We start from the raw sequence: 18,358 nt of genomic DNA on the forward strand, positions 1-18,358 counted from the left end.
GGCTAGAAGGAAACATGGGGATGTTGCTGTTTCAGTCCCGTGGACTGGCTAGAAGGAAACATGGGGAGGTTGTTGTTTCAGTCCCGTGGACTGGCTAGAAGGAAACATGGGGAGGTTGTTGTTTCAGTCCCGTGGACTGGCTAGAAGGAAACATGGGGATGTTGTTGTTTCAGTCCCGTGGACTGGCTAGAAGGAAACATGGGGAGGTTGTTGTTTCAGTCCCGTGGACTGGCTAGAAGGAAACATGGGGATGTTGTTGTTTCAGTCCCGTGGACTGGCTAGAAGGAAACATGGGGATGTTGTTGTTTCAGTCCCGTGGACTGGCTAGAAGGAAACATGGGGAGGTTGTTGTTTCAGTCCCGTGGACTGGCTAGAAGGAAACATGGGGATGTTGTTGTTTCAGTCCCGTGGACTGGCTAGAAGGAAACATGGGGAGGTTGTTGTTTCAGTCCCGTGGACTGGCTAGAAGGAAACATGGGGATGTTGTTGTTTCAGTCCCGTGGACTGGCTAGAAGGAAACATGGGGATGTTGTTGTTTCAGTCCCGTGGACTGGCTAGAAGGAAACATGGGGATGTTGTTGTTTCAGTCCCGTGGACTGGCTAGAAGGAAACATGGGGATGTTGTTGTTTCAGTCCCGTGGACTGGCTAGAAGGAAACATGGGGAGGTTGTTGTTTCAGTCCCGTGGACTGGCTAGAAGGAAACATGGGGAGGTTGTTGTTTCAGTCCCGTGGACTGGCTAGAAGGAAACATGGGGATGTTGTTGTTTCAGTCCCGTGGACTGGCTAGAAGGAAACATGGGGAGGTTGTTGTTTCAGTCCCGTGGACTGGCTAGAAGGAAACATAGGGAGGTTGTTGTTTCAGTCCCGTGGACTGGCTAGAAGGAAACATGGGGAGGTTGTTGTTTCAGTCCCGTGGACTGGCTAGAAGGAAACATGGGGAGGTTGTTGTTTCAGTCCCGTGGACTGGCTAGAAGGAAACATGGGGAGGTTGTTGTTTCAGTCCCGTGGACTGGCTAGAAGGAAACATGGGGAGGTTGTTGTTTCAGTCCCGTGGACTGGCTAGAAGGAAACATGGGGATGTTGTTGTTTCAGTCCCGTGGACTGGCTAGAAGGAAACATGGGGATGTTGTTGTTTCAGTCCCGTGGACTGGCTAGAAGGAAACATGGGGAGGTTGCTGTTTCAGTCCCGTGGACTGGCTAGAAGGAAACATGGGGATGTTGTTGTTTCAGTCCCGTGGACTGGCTAGAAGGAAACATGGGGAGGTTGTTGTTTCAGTCCCGTGGACTGGCTAGAAGGAAACATGGGGATGTTGTTGTTTCAGTCCCGTGGACTGGCTAGAAGGAAACATGGGGATGTTGTTGTTTCAGTCCCGTGGACTGGCTAGAAGGAAACATGGGGATGTTGTTGTTTCAGTCACGTGGACTGGCTAGAAGGAAACATGGGGAGGTTGTTGTTTCAGTCCCGTGGACTGGCTAGAAGGAAACATAGGGAGGTTGTTGTTTCAGTCCCGTGGACTGGCTAGAAGGAAACATGGGGAGGTTGTTGTTTCAGTCCCGTGGACTGGCTAGAAGGAAACATGGGGAGGTTGTTGTTTCAGTCCCGTGGACTGGCTAGAAGGAAACATGGGGATGTTGTTGTTTCAGTCCCGTGGACTGGCTAGAAGGAAACATGGGGATGTTGCTGTTTCAGTCCCGTGGACTGGCTAGAAGGAAACATGGGGATGTTGTTGTTTCAGTCCCGTGGACTGGCTAGAAGGAAACATGGGGAGGTTGTTGTTTCAGTCCCGTGGACTGGCTAGAAGGAAACATGGGGAGGTTGTTGTTTCAGTCCCGTGGACTGGCTAGAAGGAAACATGGGGAGGTTGTTGTTTCAGTCCCGTGGACTGGCTAGAAGGAAACATGGGGAGGTTGTTGTTTCAGTCCCGTGGACTGGCTAGAAGGAAACATGGGGAGGTTGTTGTTTCAGTCCCGTGGACTGGCTAGAAGGAAACATGGGGATGTTGTTGTTTCAGTCCCGTGGACTGGCTAGAAGGAAACATGGGGAGGTTGTTGTTTCAGTCCCGTGGACTGGCTAGAAGGAAACATGGGGAGGTTGTTGTTTCAGTCCCGTGGACTGGCTAGAAGGAAACATGGGGATGTTGTTGTTTCAGTCCCGTGGACTGGCTAGAAGGAAACATGGGGAGGTTGTTGTTTCAGTCCCGTGGACTGGCTAGAAGGAAACATGGGGAGGTTGTTGTTTCAGTCCCGTGGACTGGCTAGAAGGAAACATGGGGATGTTGTTGTTTCAGTCCCGTGGACTGGCTAGAAGGAAACATGGGGATGTTGTTGTTTCAGTCCCGTGGACTGGCTAGAAGGAAACATGGGGAGGTTGTTGTTTCAGTCCCGTGGACTGGCTAGAAGGAAACATGGGGAGGTTGTTGTTTCAGTCCCGTGGACTGGCTAGAAGGAAACATGGGGAGGTTGTTGTTTCAGTCCCGTGGACTGGCTAGAAGGAAACATGGGGATGTTGCTGTTTCAGTCCCGTGGACTGGCTAGAAGGAAACATGGGGATGTTGCTGTTTCAGTCCCGTGGACTGGCTAGAAGGAAACATGGGGAGGTTGTTGTTGCAGTCCCGTGGACTGGCTAGAAGGAAACATGGGGAGGTTGTATTAGAAACAACTTTTCTGATGCTTTTTTGGGGGGTACACATTTCTGTCTGCAACGTTTGTTGATGGTAATTTATCTCATCCATACTGGGACAATAAAATGAAATACCAAATAAAATGTAATCTGACCATGGTCTTCTCTCTCTGTCTGTCTGTCTGTCTGTCTGTCTGTCTGTCTGTCTGTCTGTCTGTCTGTCTGTCTGTCTGTCTGTCTGTCTGTCTGTCTGTCTGTCTGTCTGTCTGTCTGTCTGTCTGTCTGTCTCTGTCTGTCTCTGTGTCTCTCTGTCTCTCTCTCTGTCTCTCTGTCTCTCTCTCTGTCTCTATGTCTCTCTGTGTCTCTCTCTCTCTCTGTCTCTCTCTCTGTCTCTCTCTCTCTCTGTGTCTCTCTCTCTCTCTCTCTCTGTGTCTCTCTCCCCCTCTCCCCCCTATGCAGTTTGCCCACGGTGTTCCAGACCTCCACTTGAAGGACATCGCCTGCAGCCAGGCTCTTCTGGAGAGGTTTATAATCTTCCCCAGCCGGAGAGGCATGTACGGAGTACGTAACGCCATGTGTGCCCTGACACAGCAGCGCCTGCAGAAGATAGAGGACATGCTCTATGCTAATGTTGACTTCTTCAAGATCTTCAGACTGGTACGGCATGATGGATGTCTTTCCTAGGCTCTATCTGTGTGTATCAATCTGTTTTTCTCTCTCTCTCTCTCTCTCTCTCTCTCTCTCTCTCTCTCTCTCTCTCTCTCTCTCTCTCTCTCTCTCTCTCTCTCTCTCTCTCTCTCTCTCTCTCTCTCTCTCTCTCTAGTCTCCTCTCATCTCTCTACCTCTAGTAGCACCATCTCTCTCTCTCATCTCTGATACAGACCTACTAGTCTCTCTCATCTCTCTGATATAGACCTGGCATTCTCTACCTCTAGTAGCACCATGACCATGCTGATACAGACCATGCTGATACAGACCTACTAGTAGCACCATGCTGATATAGACCTACTAGTAGCACCAGGCTGATATAGACCTACTAGTAGCACCATGCTGATATAGACCTACTAGTAGCACCATGCTGATATAGACCTACTAGTAGCACCATGCTGATACAGACCTACTAGTAGCACCATGCTGATACAGACCTACTAGTAGCACCATGCTGATACAGACCTAGTAGCACCACTAGTAGCACCATGCTGATACAGACCTACTACAGACCATGCTGATACAGACCTAGCACCATGCTGATACAGACCTACTAGTAGCACCCATGCTGATACAGACCTACTAGTAGCACCATGCTGATACAGACCTACTAGTAGCACCATGCTGATACAGACCTACTAGTAGCACCATGCTGATATAGACCTACTAGTAGCACCATGCTGATACAGACCTACTAGTAGCACCATGCTGATACAGACCTACTAGTAGCACCATGCTGATACAGACCTACTAGTAGCACCATGCTGATACAGACCTACTAGTAGCACCATGCTGATACAGACCTACTAGTAGCACCATGCTGATACAGACCTACTAGTAGCACCATGCTGATACAGACCTACTAGTAGCACCATGCTGATACAGACCTACTAGTAGCACCATGCTGATACAGACCATACTAGTAGCACCATGCTGATACAGACCTACTAGTAGCACCATGCTGATACAGACCTACTAGTAGCACCATGCTGATACAGACCTACTAGTAGCACCATGCTGATACAGACCTACTAGTAGCACCATGCTGATACAGACCTACTAGTAGCACCATGCTGATACAGACCTACTAGTAGCACCATGCTGATACAGACCTACTAGTAGCACCATGCTGATACAGACCTACTAGTAGCACCATGCTGATACAGACCTACTAGTAGCACCATGCTGATACAGACCTACTAGTAGCACCATGCTGATACAGACCTACTAGTAGCACCATGCTGATACAGACCTACTAGTAGCACCATGCTGATACAGACCTACTAGTAGCACCATGCTGATACAGACCTACTAGTAGCACCATGCTGATACAGACCTACTAGTAGCACCATGCTGATACAGACCTACTAGTAGCACCATGCTGATACAGACCTACTAGTAGCACCATGCTGATACAGACCTACTAGTAGCACCATGCTGATACAGACCTACTAGTAGCACCATGCTGATACAGACCTACTAGTAGCACCATGCTGATACAGACCTACTAGTAGCACCATGCTGATACAGACCTACTAGTAGCACCATGCTGATACAGACCTACTAGTAGCACCATGCTGATACAGACCTACTAGTAGCACCATGCTGATATAGACCTACTAGTAGCACCATGCTGATACAGACCTACTAGTAGCACCATGCTGATACAGACCTACTAGTAGCACCATGCTGATACAGACCTACTAGTAGCACCATGCTGATACAGACCTACTAGTAGCACCATGCTGATACAGACCTACTAGTAGCACCATGCTGATACAGACCTACTAGTAGCACCATGCTGATACAGACCTACTAGTAGCACCATGCTGATACAGACCTACTAGTAGCACCATGCTGATACAGACCTACTAGTAGCACCATGCTGATACAGACCTACTAGTAGCACCATGCTGATACAGACCTACTAGTAGCACCATGCTGATACAGACCTACTAGTAGCACCATGCTGATACAGACCTACTAGTAGCACCATGCTGATACAGACCTACTAGTAGCACCATGCTGATACAGACCTACTAGTAGCACCATGCTGATACAGACCTACTAGTAGCACCATGCTGATATAGACCTACTAGTAGCACCATGCTGATACAGACCTACTAGTAGCACCATGCTGATACAGACCTACTAGTAGCACCATGCTGATATAGACCTACTAGTAGCACCATGCTGATACAGACCTACTAGTAGCACCATGCTGATACAGACCTACTAGTAGCACCATGCTGATACAGACCTACTAGTAGCACCATGCTGATATAGACCTACTAGTAGCACCATGCTGATACAGACCTACTAGTAGCACCATGACCATGCTGATACAGACCTACTAGTAGCACCATGACCATGCTGATACAGACCTACTAGTAGCACCATGCTGATACAGACCTACTAGTAGCACCATGCTGATACAGACCTACTAGTAGCACCATGACCATGCTGATACAGACCTACTAGTAGCACCATGCTAGACCTACTAGTAGCACCATGCAGACCTACTAGTAGCACCATGCTGATACAGACCTACTAGTAGCACCATGCTGATACAGACCTACTAGTAGCACCATGCTGATATAGACCTACTAGTAGCACCATGCTGATACAGACCTACTAGTAGCACCATGCTGATACAGACCTACTAGTAGCACCATGCTGATATAGACCTACTAGTAGCACCATGCTGATACAGACCTACTAGTAGCACCATGCTGATACAGACCTACTAGTAGCACCATGCTGATACAGACCTACTAGTAGCACCATGCTGATACAGACCTACTAGTAGCACCATGCTGATACAGACCTACTAGTAGCACCATGCTGATACAGACCTACTAGTAGCACCATGCTGATACAGACCTACTAGTAGCACCATGCTGATACAGACCTACTAGTAGCACCATGCTGATACAGACCTACTAGTAGCACCATGCTGATACAGACCTACTAGTAGCACCATGCTGATACAGACCTACTAGTAGCACCATGCTGATACAGACCTACTAGTAGCACCATGCTGATATAGACCTACTAGTAGCACCATGCTGATACAGACCTACTAGTAGCACCATGCTGATACAGACCTACTAGTAGCACCATGCTGATACAGACCTACTAGTAGCACCATGCTGATATAGACCTACTAGTAGCACCATGCTGATACAGACCTACTAGTAGCACCATGCTGATATAGACCTACTAGTAGCACCATGCTGATATAGACCTACTAGTAGCACCATGCTGATACAGACCTACTAGTAGCACCATGCTGATATAGACCTACTAGTAGCACCATGCTGATACAGACCTACTAGTAGCACCATGCTGATACAGACCTACTAGTAGCACCATGCTGATACAGACCTACTAGTAGCACCATGCTGATATAGACCTACTAGTAGCACCATGCTGATACAGACCTACTAGTAGCACCATGCTGATATAGACCTACTAGTAGCACCATGCTGATATAGACCTACTAGTAGCACCATGCTGATACAGACCTACTAGTAGCACCATGCTGATATAGACCTACTAGTAGCACCATGCTGATATAGACCTACTAGTAGCACCATGCTGATACAGACCTACTAGTAGCACCATGCTGATATAGACCTACTAGTAGCACCATGCTGATATAGACCTACTAGTAGCACCATGCTGATACAGACCTACTAGTAGCACCATGCTGATATAGACCTACTAGTAGCACCATGCTGATACAGACCTACTAGTAGCACCATGCTGATATAGACCTACTAGTAGCACCATGCTGATATAGACCTACTAGTAGCACCATGCTGATACAGACCTACTAGTAGCACCATGCTGATATAGACCGACTAGTAGCACCATGCTGATATAGACCTACTAGTAGCACCATGCTGATACAGACCTACTAGTAGCACCATGCTGATACAGACCTACTAGTAGCACCATGCTGATATAGACCTACTAGTAGCACCATGCTGATACAGACCTACTAGTAGCACCATGCTGATACAGACCTACTAGTAGCACCATGCTGATACAGACCTACTAGTAGCACCATGCTGATACAGACCTACTAGTAGCACCATGCTGATATAGACCTACTAGTAGCACCATGCTGATACAGACCTACTAGTAGCACCATGCTGATACAGACCTACTTACCAAATGTTTTTGTTTTGGTATCCTATCACTTTACCTGTTTCTCTTTACTTCCTCCAATCCTTCCTCCTCCTCCTCCTCTTCCTCCTCCTCCTCCTCCTCCTTCACCTCCCCGACCTCTTTCACCTCCTTCTTCTCCTGTTTCTCCTCCTGTTTCTCCTCCTCCTTTTCCTCTTTCTCCTCCTCCTCGTTCTCCTCCTCCTCCTCTTTCTCCTCCTCCTTCTCCTCTTTCTCCTCCTCCTCCTCTTCTTCCTCCTCTTCCTCCTCCTGTTCCTCATCCTCCTCTTGCTCCTACTCCCCCTCCTCCTCCTCGTTCTCCTCTTTCTCCTCCTCCTCCTCCTCCTCCTCTTTCTCCTCCTCCTCCTCCTCGTTCTCCTCTTTCTCTTTCTCCTCCTCCTCCTCCTCCCCCTCCTCCACCTCCTCCTCCTCTTTCTCCTCCTCCTCCTCCTCCTCTTTCTCCTCCTCCTCTTTCTCCTCTTTCTCCTCTTTCTCCTCCTCCTCCTTACCTCTTGTCCTCCTCCTCCTTACCTCATACTTCTCTTACTGTCCTCCCTCTCTTTTATACCCCTTCTACCCCCCCTCTGTCAGGGATCAGTCCAGGGTATAGTCTCCTCTCTCTGTCAGGGTTCAGTCCAGGGTATAGTCTCCTTTCTCTGTCAGGGTTCAGTCCAGGGTATAGTCTCCTCTCTCTGTCAGGGATCAGTCCAGGGTATAGTCTCCTCTCTCTGTCAGGGTTCAGTCCAGGGTAGAGTCTCCTCTCTCTGACAGGGTTCAGTCCAGGGTATAGTCTCCATTCTCTGTCAGGGATCAGTCCAGGGTATAGTCTCCTCTCTCTGTCAGGGATCAGTCCAGGGTATAGTCTCCTCTCTCTGTCAGGGATCAGTCCAGGGTATAGTCTCCTCTCTCTGTCAGGGATCAGTCCAGGGTATCAGTCCAGGGTATAGTCTCCTCTCTCTGTCAGGGTTCAGTCCAGGGTATAGTCTCCTCTCTCTGTCAGGGTTCAGTCCAGGGTATAGTCTCCTCTCTCTGTCAAGGTTCAGTCCAGGGTATAGTCTCCTCTCTCTGTCAGGGTTCAGTCCAGGGTATAGTCTCCTCTCTCTGTCAGGGATCAGTCCAGGGTATAGTCTCCTCTCTCTGTCAGGGTTCAGTCCAGGGTATAGTCTCCTCTCTCTGTCAGGGTTCAGTCCAGGGTATAGTCTCCTCTCTCTGTCAGGGATCAGTCCAGGGTATAGTCTCCTCTCTCTGTCAGGGATCAGTCCAGGGTAGAGTCTCCTCTCTCTCTCTGTCAGAGTTCAGTTCAGGTTAGAGTCTCCTCTCTCTCTGTGTCAGATTTCAGTCCAGGGTAGAGTCTCCTCTCTCTCTCTGTCAGAGTTCATTTCAGGGTAGAGTCTCCTCTCTCTCTCTCTCTCTCTCTCTGTCAGAGTTCAGTTCAGGGTAGAGTCTCCTCTCTCTCTCTGTCAGAGTTCAGTTCAGGGTAGAGTCTCCTCTCTCTCTCTGGCAGAGTTCAGTTCAGGGTAGAGTCTCCTCTCTCTCTGTCAGAGTTCAGTCCAGGGTATAGTCTCCAGAAGGCAGGTGACTGGCTCAGGTTGGCATGGCGATAGAGCGATAGCCTCTTGGCCTATTTCCCTAATAGGATTAGTTAATGAGTTAGGCAATGCCCCCTCCCTCAGCTCACTCAGAGAAACACACTATGGCCCAGTCACACAAGAGGTGACTGGGCCATACACCTAGAGACAGGGCCATGTGTCACCTATAGGGAGAGGAGAGACAGGGCCGTGTGTCGCCTATAGGGAGAGGAGAGACAGGGCAGTGTGTCGCCTATAGGGAGAGGAGAGACAGGGCAGTGTGTCACCTATAGGGAGAGGAGAGACAGGGCAGTGTGTCACCTATAGGGAGAGGAGAGACAGGGCAGTGTGTCACCTATAGGGAGAGGAGAGACAGGGCCGTGTGTCACCTATAGGGAGAGGAGAGACAGGGCCGTGTGTCGCCTATAGGGAGAGGAGAGACAGGGCCGTGTGTCGCCTATAGGGAGAGGAGAGACAGGGCCGTGTGTCGCCTATAGGGAGAGGAGAGACAGGGCCGTGTGTCACCTATAGGGAGAGGAGAGACAGGGCCGTGTGTCACCTATAGGGAGAGGAGAGACAGGGCCGTGCGTCACCTATAGGGAGAGGAGAGACAGGGCCGTGCGTCACCTATAGGGAGAGGAGAGACAGGGCCGTGCGTCACCTATAGGGAGAGGAGAGACAGGGCCGTGCGTCACCTATAGGGAGAGGAGAGACAGGGCAGTGTGTCACCTATAGGGAGAGGAGAGACAGGGCCGTGTGTCACCTATAGGGAGAGGAGAGACAGGGCCGTGTGTCGCCTATAGGGAGAGGAGAGACAGGGCCGTGCGTCACCTATAGGGAGAGGAAAGACAGGGCCGTGTGTCACCTATAGGGAGAGGAGAGACAGGGCAGTGTGTCACCTATAGGGAGAGGAGAGACAGGGCCGTGTGTCACCTATAGGGAGAGGAGAGACAGGGCCGTGTGTCGCCTATAGGGAGAGGAGAGACAGGGCCGTGTGTCGCCTATAGGGAGAGGAGAGACAGGGCCGTGTGTCACCTATAGGGAGAGGAGAGACATTAGAAGATATACTTTTATTTTATTGTTCGTTCTGCAATATGTTTTCTTTCTGGTTGTGGTTGTTGAAGTTCACACTGAGACTGGTTTTCCATCCCTAAAGTGGCCTTACCTACACGGTCAGCCTAAGAATTTTCTTCACAGAAAAACAATAACCTGTAATCAGCATCAATGATTGTAATTTCCTCAATATTAAAGAGATAGTTTGAGATTTTGTCAATGAAGCAATTTATCTACATCCCCAGAGTCGGATGAAAAGGAACAGCATGCTAACTGTTCCTGTAGAGGTACAGGCATTGCGCTAACGCTAGTTATTGTGAAACTACCTCTAATTCCCTCATACTGGACTCAGACACATACAAGTGGTGCTATTCTATTACATCTAGCAATATTCCTAAAATCATACTTGTTCACCCAGCAAAGCAAAGGGTGGCTACTTTGAAGAGTCTAAATTATAAAATAAATGTTGATTTGTTTGACACTTTGTTGGTTACTACATGATTCCATATGTGTTATTTCATAGTTTATGTCTTCACTATTATTCTACAATGTAGAAAATAGTAAAAATGAAGGTGTTCAGAAACTTTGGACTGGTAGTGTATATTAGTACACACGTAACAACGTAGTCAGTTCATGTTTATCTTGACTAAATATCGACACTCATTTCACCCCAATACAAAAACTCCTCACTTGCTTAGTAATAAGGATTGTGTTTTAACATGGACAGAGTAAACCCTCTCGCTTCACCTCTTCCTCTATTTTACTAGTTTGTTCCTCCCTCCCTCTCTCTCCCCCTCCCTCCCTCCTACTAATAGATCACTACTACCTCTCCTCTCCTATTATCTTGCCTTTTCCCTTGCTCTCTCTTCCCTCCCTCCATTGAAATGGAAGTGTAAGGAATGTCATAGGAAGCATGTAAGATGTTTGTGTTGGCGTTCTCTGTTTCCGTAGTGACTCTCTGTGGCATGTCAGTGGCCTTGGAGAGCCAGTGTTAAGGGGCTTTTCCTTTAAAGTCGTAAAGGTGAAAGAGTATGAGAGTATAGCACGTTGATTCAGGCCTAGTTAGTTATCTTTGCATGATTTCAAACATTTTAACCTAATTTTAAAAAACAAATCAAACTTTATTCAAAATGGTTTTTATAACATCTCAAAGTATGCAAACGTTATTTTTCATGTATTTTACAGGGACAATGCACATCTCATCAATATTTATGTAAATGTGCCAGCCGGCTAGTTTTCATCTGTAGTCCCTGAGATGTGACTATTACCTGTCCAAACTATCTTTTCCCAGCTGCCCCGGGTGTTGGACAACCACACGGACGGACCAGACCTACGATACTGGGGGCGTGTTCTAAACGCTGTATCAGAGAAGGTCCAAGTGGTGAGTCATCTATCATATGTCTTTCTGTTATCCTCTCGCTCTCCATTTATCTTCTCCTCCTTCTCTGTCCCTCCCTCTTAACATTTGCAGAATTCATCACTCAGTTCCCTCTATGAGTTGCTCCCAGATACAGGAAGCTGTTCGTTCCTCCCAGATACAGGAAGCTGTTCGTTCCTCCCAGTAACTGGGAGCTATGATGAGGAAGCTGTTAGTTTCTCCCAGATACAGGAAGCTGTTAGTTTCTCCCAGATACAGGAAGCTGTTAGTTTCTGTTACGCACACCTCTATGAAGAGGGAACGCAACACCCTGCTACAACTAAACTCTCCGTGAAGTGAAAAAGGTATGGACTGTAGGTGCGAGTAAGAATGACAACAGGCAGAATGTGGTACCGTTTACAAGGACTTTATTCCTTTACACGGTAATATGGGGAAAAGGGGCTGGACGGAACCAAAGCAAAGAAAGTAAATCTCAAAGCCCCCCCCCTCTCCTATCTTACCTGCCTACCCACTACTTACCTAATTTAGCACCACCTGGTGCCCTAACCAAAATACAGTGGGTGGTCCGCCCAGGTCTTACCTAGTGTGCCTAGACAGTGAATATGCTACGGGTATATGTATGCCCGCGGGCCTCTTGCCTAAGCACTCCCTAGGTGCCTTCCCCTTCCCCCCTGGGAACAAATGAAACAACATTTTAAACAATTTCACAAACAAACTAAGAAACAAAGGACATCAAATAAGCTCTATCTGAGCAACAAACTCACAAAACATACCAACTCTCAGCAATGAATCCCAGCAAAATCTCTTCAATGACCTCCCAGCAAATCTCCTCCTCCTGAACAGAACACTGGCTTTTATATAGCTTCTGAAGGAATGGGTAATTGGAGACAGCTGTGTCTTGACGAGGGGGCGGGGTCAGCTCTCCAATTAGCCATGGAGTCGACCAATCAGCTGCTTGAGGGATTTCAGGAAGCCATTTCCTGAAATAAACACATGCAAACATACAAACTACAACACATAAACTGGGGAACGTAATACGCCCACCACAAAAATTGCAAACCTAGTTTTGCAATAACAAAAGCCAACGCATCCCCAGTTAGTAAACCCTTGATGGAGCGTCAGCAACCACATTCGCCGAGCCCTTCACATAAGCGATCTGTACATTATATCCTTGTACATTATAGCCCACCGCATAAGGCGGCGGTTCTGGTTGCACATTTGTTTCAAGAACACCAATGGATTATGGTCCGTGAAGACCATTACAGGCAAGGCACTGGAGCCCACATATACCTCAAAGAACTGTAAGGCAAGCAATAAAGCCAGCGTCTCTTGTTCGATTGTAGAGTACCTTGACTGACACGAGTTGAACTTACGGGAGAAGAAACTGACGGGCCGATCCACTCCGTCTTCATCTTCCTGTAAGAGAACCGCACCCACCCCCACTATACTAGCATCTACCTCCAACTTAAAAGGTTTGTCAAAGTTGGGGGCGGCAAGCACTGGGGCACTACAAAGTAGCGCTTTAGCGGACTCAAAAGCATAGTTACAGTCCTTGGACCACTTGAATGGTACCTTGGGACTAAGCAGAGATGAAAGGGGAGCTTCTACCGTTGAGAAATTCTTACAGAATGTACGATAGTACCCTACCATCCCCAGCAATCTGCGCAACTGGCGGCGAGTAGTGGGAGCAGGAAAAGCAACAATTGCTTCCACTTTGCCAGTTACTGGGCGCACTTGACCTCGTCCCACTTGTTTCCCTAAGTAAGTCACTGTAGCCTTCCCAAACTCACACTTGGACAAATTGAGGGTTAAAGAAGCATTCTCCAACCGCTGAAACACCCTTTTCAAAGTGGAGAGATGATCAGACCAAGTAGACGAATGAATCACCACATCGTCAAGGTAAGCAGTACAATTTGGCACATCTTCAAACACAATGTTAACTAGCCGCTGAAAAGTAGCAGGTGCATTACACATGCCAAAGGGCATCACAGTGTATTGTACAAAGTTATCTGGCGTAACAAAAGCCGATATGTCAGAAGCTCGAGAGGTCAGAGGCACCTGCCAATAACCTTTTAACAAATCTAACTTACTAACGTAAGCAGCAGAGCCAATTCTATCAATACAGTCATCTAAGCGAGGTAGAGGAAAATAATCAGACTTTGTAACTGCATTTACGCGACGATAGTCCGTACATAAGCGGGACGTACCGTCAGGCTTAGGAACAAGAATACATGGGGAGCTCCAGGAGCTGTTACTGGGTTTTGCCATGTCATTCTGTAATAAATAAGCTACCTCACTTTTCATTACTTCCCTTTTCTTAGCATTAACCCGGTACGGATGCTGACGTATAGGAACAGCGTTCCCCACATCCACGTCATGTTCCAAGATGGATGTGCGACTTGGAATGTCCTGAAACACACTGAGAAAACTGTTTATCAATAGGATAAGATCCTTAGTTTGATCATTACCCAAATGTTCCATTTGAGAGGGTAACTTCTTCAGCATCTCTGAATTACATAGGCGTTCACCTTGCTGTAACGTATGGCGTAACTCCAACCCGTCCTCTTTATCCTCATCTAGGTCCCAGCCAGGCTTCAGCACCACCGCAGCCACACTGGAGACGGCGGGCTGGACCGGCTTACTTGAGGAGCTGTCGGGAGAATCACGCACATAATATGTTTTCAGCATGTTAACATGACACACACGGGAAGAACGCCTTCGATCTGGTGTCTTTATCACATAATTGGTGTCATTGAGTTTCTTTTCCACCAGATATGGTCCAGAAAAACGTGCTGACAGAGATGAGCCAGGGATTGGCAACAAAACTAAAACTTGATCCCCTGGTGCAAATGAACGGCCAACAGCCTTTTCGTCATAATGCAACTTCATGCGTTTTTTGAGACGAGGAGAGAGACTTTTGGGCTAACGCACATGAAATGGCCCACCCAACACCTATCCTTGTTATCAATAGTAAGAGAAATGGCCCACCCAACACCTATCTTCGTTTTCAATAGTAAGAGAAATGGCCCACCCAACACCTGTCCTCGTTATCAATAGCAAGAGAAATGGCCCACCCAACACCTATCCGCGTTATCAATAATAAGAGAAATGGCCCACCCAACACCTGTCCTCGTTATCAATAGTAAGAGAAATGGCCCACCCAACGCCCTTCAAAGTAAATAAGGCTTTTATGACTGCTGAATACCAACTATCCATCACTTAGATCATGTATTTTTAAGTAGAGATACCTTGTGAAGCAACATCTCTATATCCCTCTCCATCGCACGTCTTCTGTCTCTTCTCTGTCTCTCCATGTCTGCCCCACACAGACCTGACAAGTAGGCGAGCAATGGATTATGGTCATTGTAGTTAATTACCTTTTTATGCGCTAAACTATGTAGAATATTGGCCTGTTGGAAACTACAACTCCCTACTACTTCGCACAGTTTGGGATTGATCTTTCTCTATAAAAACTGAGCTCACAGAAAAAACATGAACGAAATGGAATTCATATATATAAGTACCTTCTGAAGGTGGTCTACCTGTCTAACCTCCAGCTCTTTGAGAGGAACAGCACCAAGTACCTTCTGAAGGTGGTCTACCTGTCTAACCTCCAGCTCTTTGAGAGGAACAGCACCAAGTACATTCTGAAGGTGGTCTACCTGTCTAACCTCCAGCTCTTTGAGAGGAACAGCACCAAGTACCTTCTGAAGGTGGTCTACCTGTCTAACCTCCAGCTCTTTGAGAGGAACAGCACCAAGGACCTTCTGAAGGTGGTCTACCTGTCTAACCTCCAGCTCTTTGAGAGGAACAGCACCAAGTACCTTCTGAAGGTGGTCTACCTGTCTAACCTCCAGCTCTTTGAGAGGAACAGCACCAAGTACCTTCTGAAGGTGGTCTACCTGTCTAACCTCCAGCTCTTTGAGAGGAACAGCACCAAGTACCTTCTGAAGGTGGTCTACCTGTCTAACCTCCAGCTCTTTGAGAGGAACAGCACCAAGTACCTTCTGAAGGTGGTCTACCTGTCTAACCTCCAGCTCTTTGAGAGGAACAGCACCAAGTACCTTCTGAAGGTGGTCTACCTGTCTAACCTCCAGCTCTTTGAGAGGAACAGCACCAACTACCTTCTGAAGGTGGTCTACCTGTCTAACCTCCAGCTCTTTGAGAGGAACAGCACCAAGTACCTTCTGAAGGTGGTCTACCTGTCTAACCTCCAGCTCTTTGAGAGGAACAGCACCAAGGACCTTCTGAAGGTGGTCTACCTGTCTAACCTCCAGCTCTTTGAGAGGAACAGCACCAAGGAAGGACCTTCTGAAGGTGGTCTACCCGTCTAACCTTTTTCTTCCTCTCTTCCTCTCTTCTGTTTTCCTCCCTCTTTCTCTCTACCTCCAGCTCTTTGAGAGAAACAGCACCAAGGACCTTCTGAAGATTGTCTATCCGTTGTTCCGGGCTGGTGGTCCCAGCTCCTTTAGCCAGCTGATGAGCATTGTGTCTGCCCTGTTCTGTGGGTACCCAGACGGAGAGGGATCCAGGGTCCTCTCCTTCAACTGGTACGAAGACAACAACTACAAGGTGTTCCTGGGGGTGAATGGATCCAAGAACCACGACTATGTCTACGACATGACAACCAGTAAGTAGAGTCGTGACTAGGGCTCAGATCCGGGTCAAATACTTGAAAATATTTGAGATGTGCTCAGAGTTTACACTTTAGGAACTATTCCATTGCTTCCCTTGTCACAGGCTAACTAGACATGTCCCCCCCCTTCTTCTCTCAGCTCCGTTCTGTAACGACCTGATGCAGACTCTGGAGTCTAACCCGGTCACTAAGATCGTCTGGAGTTCAGTCAAGCCTCTCTTCATGGGGAAGATCCTCTACGCTCCAGACTCCCCAGCCATCAGACTGATACTAAAGAGTGTAAGACAACACACACCCTCCTCTCCTCCTCTGTGACTCTTGTTAACCCGAACATATGTGCACAAACACGCAAACACCCTGTTGAGGAATTGTGTTTGTTACAGGGGGTTCCAATACTCAATTGTGTTTGTTACAGGGGGTTCCAAGGCTCAATTGTGTTTGTTACAGGGGGTTCCAATACTCAATTGTGTTTGTTACAGGGGGTTCCAAGGCTCAATTGTGTTTGTTACAGGGGGTTCCAATACTCAATTGTGTTTGTTACAGGGGGTTCCAAGGCTCAATTGTGTTTGTTACAGGGGGTTCCAATACTCAATTGTGTTTGTTACAGGGGGTTCCAAGGCTCAATTGTGTTTGTTACAGGGGGTTCTGTCATGTCTTTACTATCATTAACTGAAGACTGATAGTTTTTATCAAAGATTCTCTGTAATTAGTTATTACGCGATTAGATTGATTAATCATGTAACCGTAATTACTAGGAGGTCGGGGCACCAAGGAAAAATATTCAGATTACAAAGTTATCATTTCCTAAAATAACTTTTCAGATATTTTATCTGATCAATTAGTCTTCGAATTAATTAATTATTTACTTTACCTCACATTAGTCTCATTCCAGACATCGTAAATTGTTGGTTATCTGCACGAACCCAGTCTTCACTATGAGTCATCTATACATCAATTGTCTTAAATAATTTATTTATTACTAACTAAGTAATTCACAGAAACGCATAAACAAACAAACAAGGTAAATGTGGTTACCAGAAATGATAAACCAGCATGGTGGCTTGTTAGACAAGAGGGGAAGTGGGGGTCGACTAAGAAGGCACAACAGAGTGATCATTATAACAATTGAAATGCTAATCCTTTACACATGAACGCTCACTCATTGCAAAAACGCTCAGTGTGTCGTCTTAATCGCTGGTGAAAAGTTTATTTATTTTGTAGAATTGTCCATCTCTCTCCCTCTCTCTCTCTCTGTCGTGGTTATAGTGGAGAGTTCAGAGTGACATTCATTTGTTTCGTTATAGAATGGATGTTTTGTCGTTCTTCGCGTTCAATGATACCGAATTCCTAGCTGCAGACTAGTAATTAATATCAAAGACTTGTTCTTATTCTGTCAGTATCGATAGTCTAAGAGTTTAACCACATGGTATGGTTAAAAGATTCAGCAATGGTCTACAACCTTTTAGCCATCTCGTAATTGAGGTAAGCTCGGTCTGCTGATCGAAAACCCGAGTGTGTGGTTTTATTCGGAAGGGCCGAAAAAGGGCTGTCCCAGGAGGCATGACCCTAACTGGGCTCAGGGGCTGTCCTCTGATTTAGTTCAAGTCAAAAGGGAATTATATTTTTCTTCATTAAACAGTCCAAAATCGACTCACTCATTCATCTTATACAACAATTAGATGTAGCCCTCATATCTGAGGCTATTATATAAACAGCGTTATGGTAATGTGGCCACACCGCCTCCCATGAGCTTCCCCAAGTTGTGACAGGGGGACAGAACGGACCAGTTCGTAGCTGGATTCTTCACCGATCTTGTATACTTTCTCCGGAACATGAAATTTGTTCGTACCTTAAGTTCTGTGAGGTGGACGGATGTCCTTCGTTCTCCATGAAAATCTACTCTCTCTGTACTGTGTGTCCAATGAGGAGATCCTCAGGAGTTTACCACGTCTCTCTGACCACAGCAACCTAGTTGAAGGAGGAAAGGGGGAGGCAGGGAGAGGGGGGTGGGGCTTGCTGTACCCAACGAGGCCAACGTCATGACAGTTCCAACGTCCAACTGAAGGACAAAAGAGAACAGAGCTCATTCATATAACATTTGTTCTGTATTTATATTTATAGCAGTTGACAGAAAACAGATGTTAAGTCTTATTCTACTGAGCTGCTTGGAGACATTTACTATGCATACTGGAGATCTGAGAAGGACAGGACTTCATAGTAT

At 47.1% G+C, this 18,358-nt stretch overlaps 1 protein-coding gene across 2 annotated transcripts in view; it reads left to right on the top strand.

Moving 5' to 3' along the window:
• The window catches only part of LOC118378592 (retinal-specific phospholipid-transporting ATPase ABCA4-like), a 140,470-nt gene that overhangs the window by 13,754 nt on the left and 108,358 nt on the right, over nucleotides 1–18,358 (top strand). For both annotated transcript variants that reach the window (XM_052475962.1, XM_052475963.1), the window contains exons 7-10: nucleotides 3,081–3,278; nucleotides 11,415–11,504; nucleotides 15,894–16,131; nucleotides 16,277–16,416. In XM_052475962.1, the coding sequence (XP_052331922.1) occupies nucleotides 3,081–3,278; nucleotides 11,415–11,504; nucleotides 15,894–16,131; nucleotides 16,277–16,416 (666 nt within the window). The remainder of the gene's footprint in view (nucleotides 1–3,080; nucleotides 3,279–11,414; nucleotides 11,505–15,893; nucleotides 16,132–16,276; nucleotides 16,417–18,358) is intronic.

The sequence above is a fragment of the Oncorhynchus keta genome, chromosome 23 (genome assembly GCF_023373465.1).
Source record: "Oncorhynchus keta strain PuntledgeMale-10-30-2019 chromosome 23, Oket_V2, whole genome shotgun sequence".
In the NCBI taxonomy this organism is placed as follows: domain Eukaryota; kingdom Metazoa; phylum Chordata; class Actinopteri; order Salmoniformes; family Salmonidae; genus Oncorhynchus; species Oncorhynchus keta.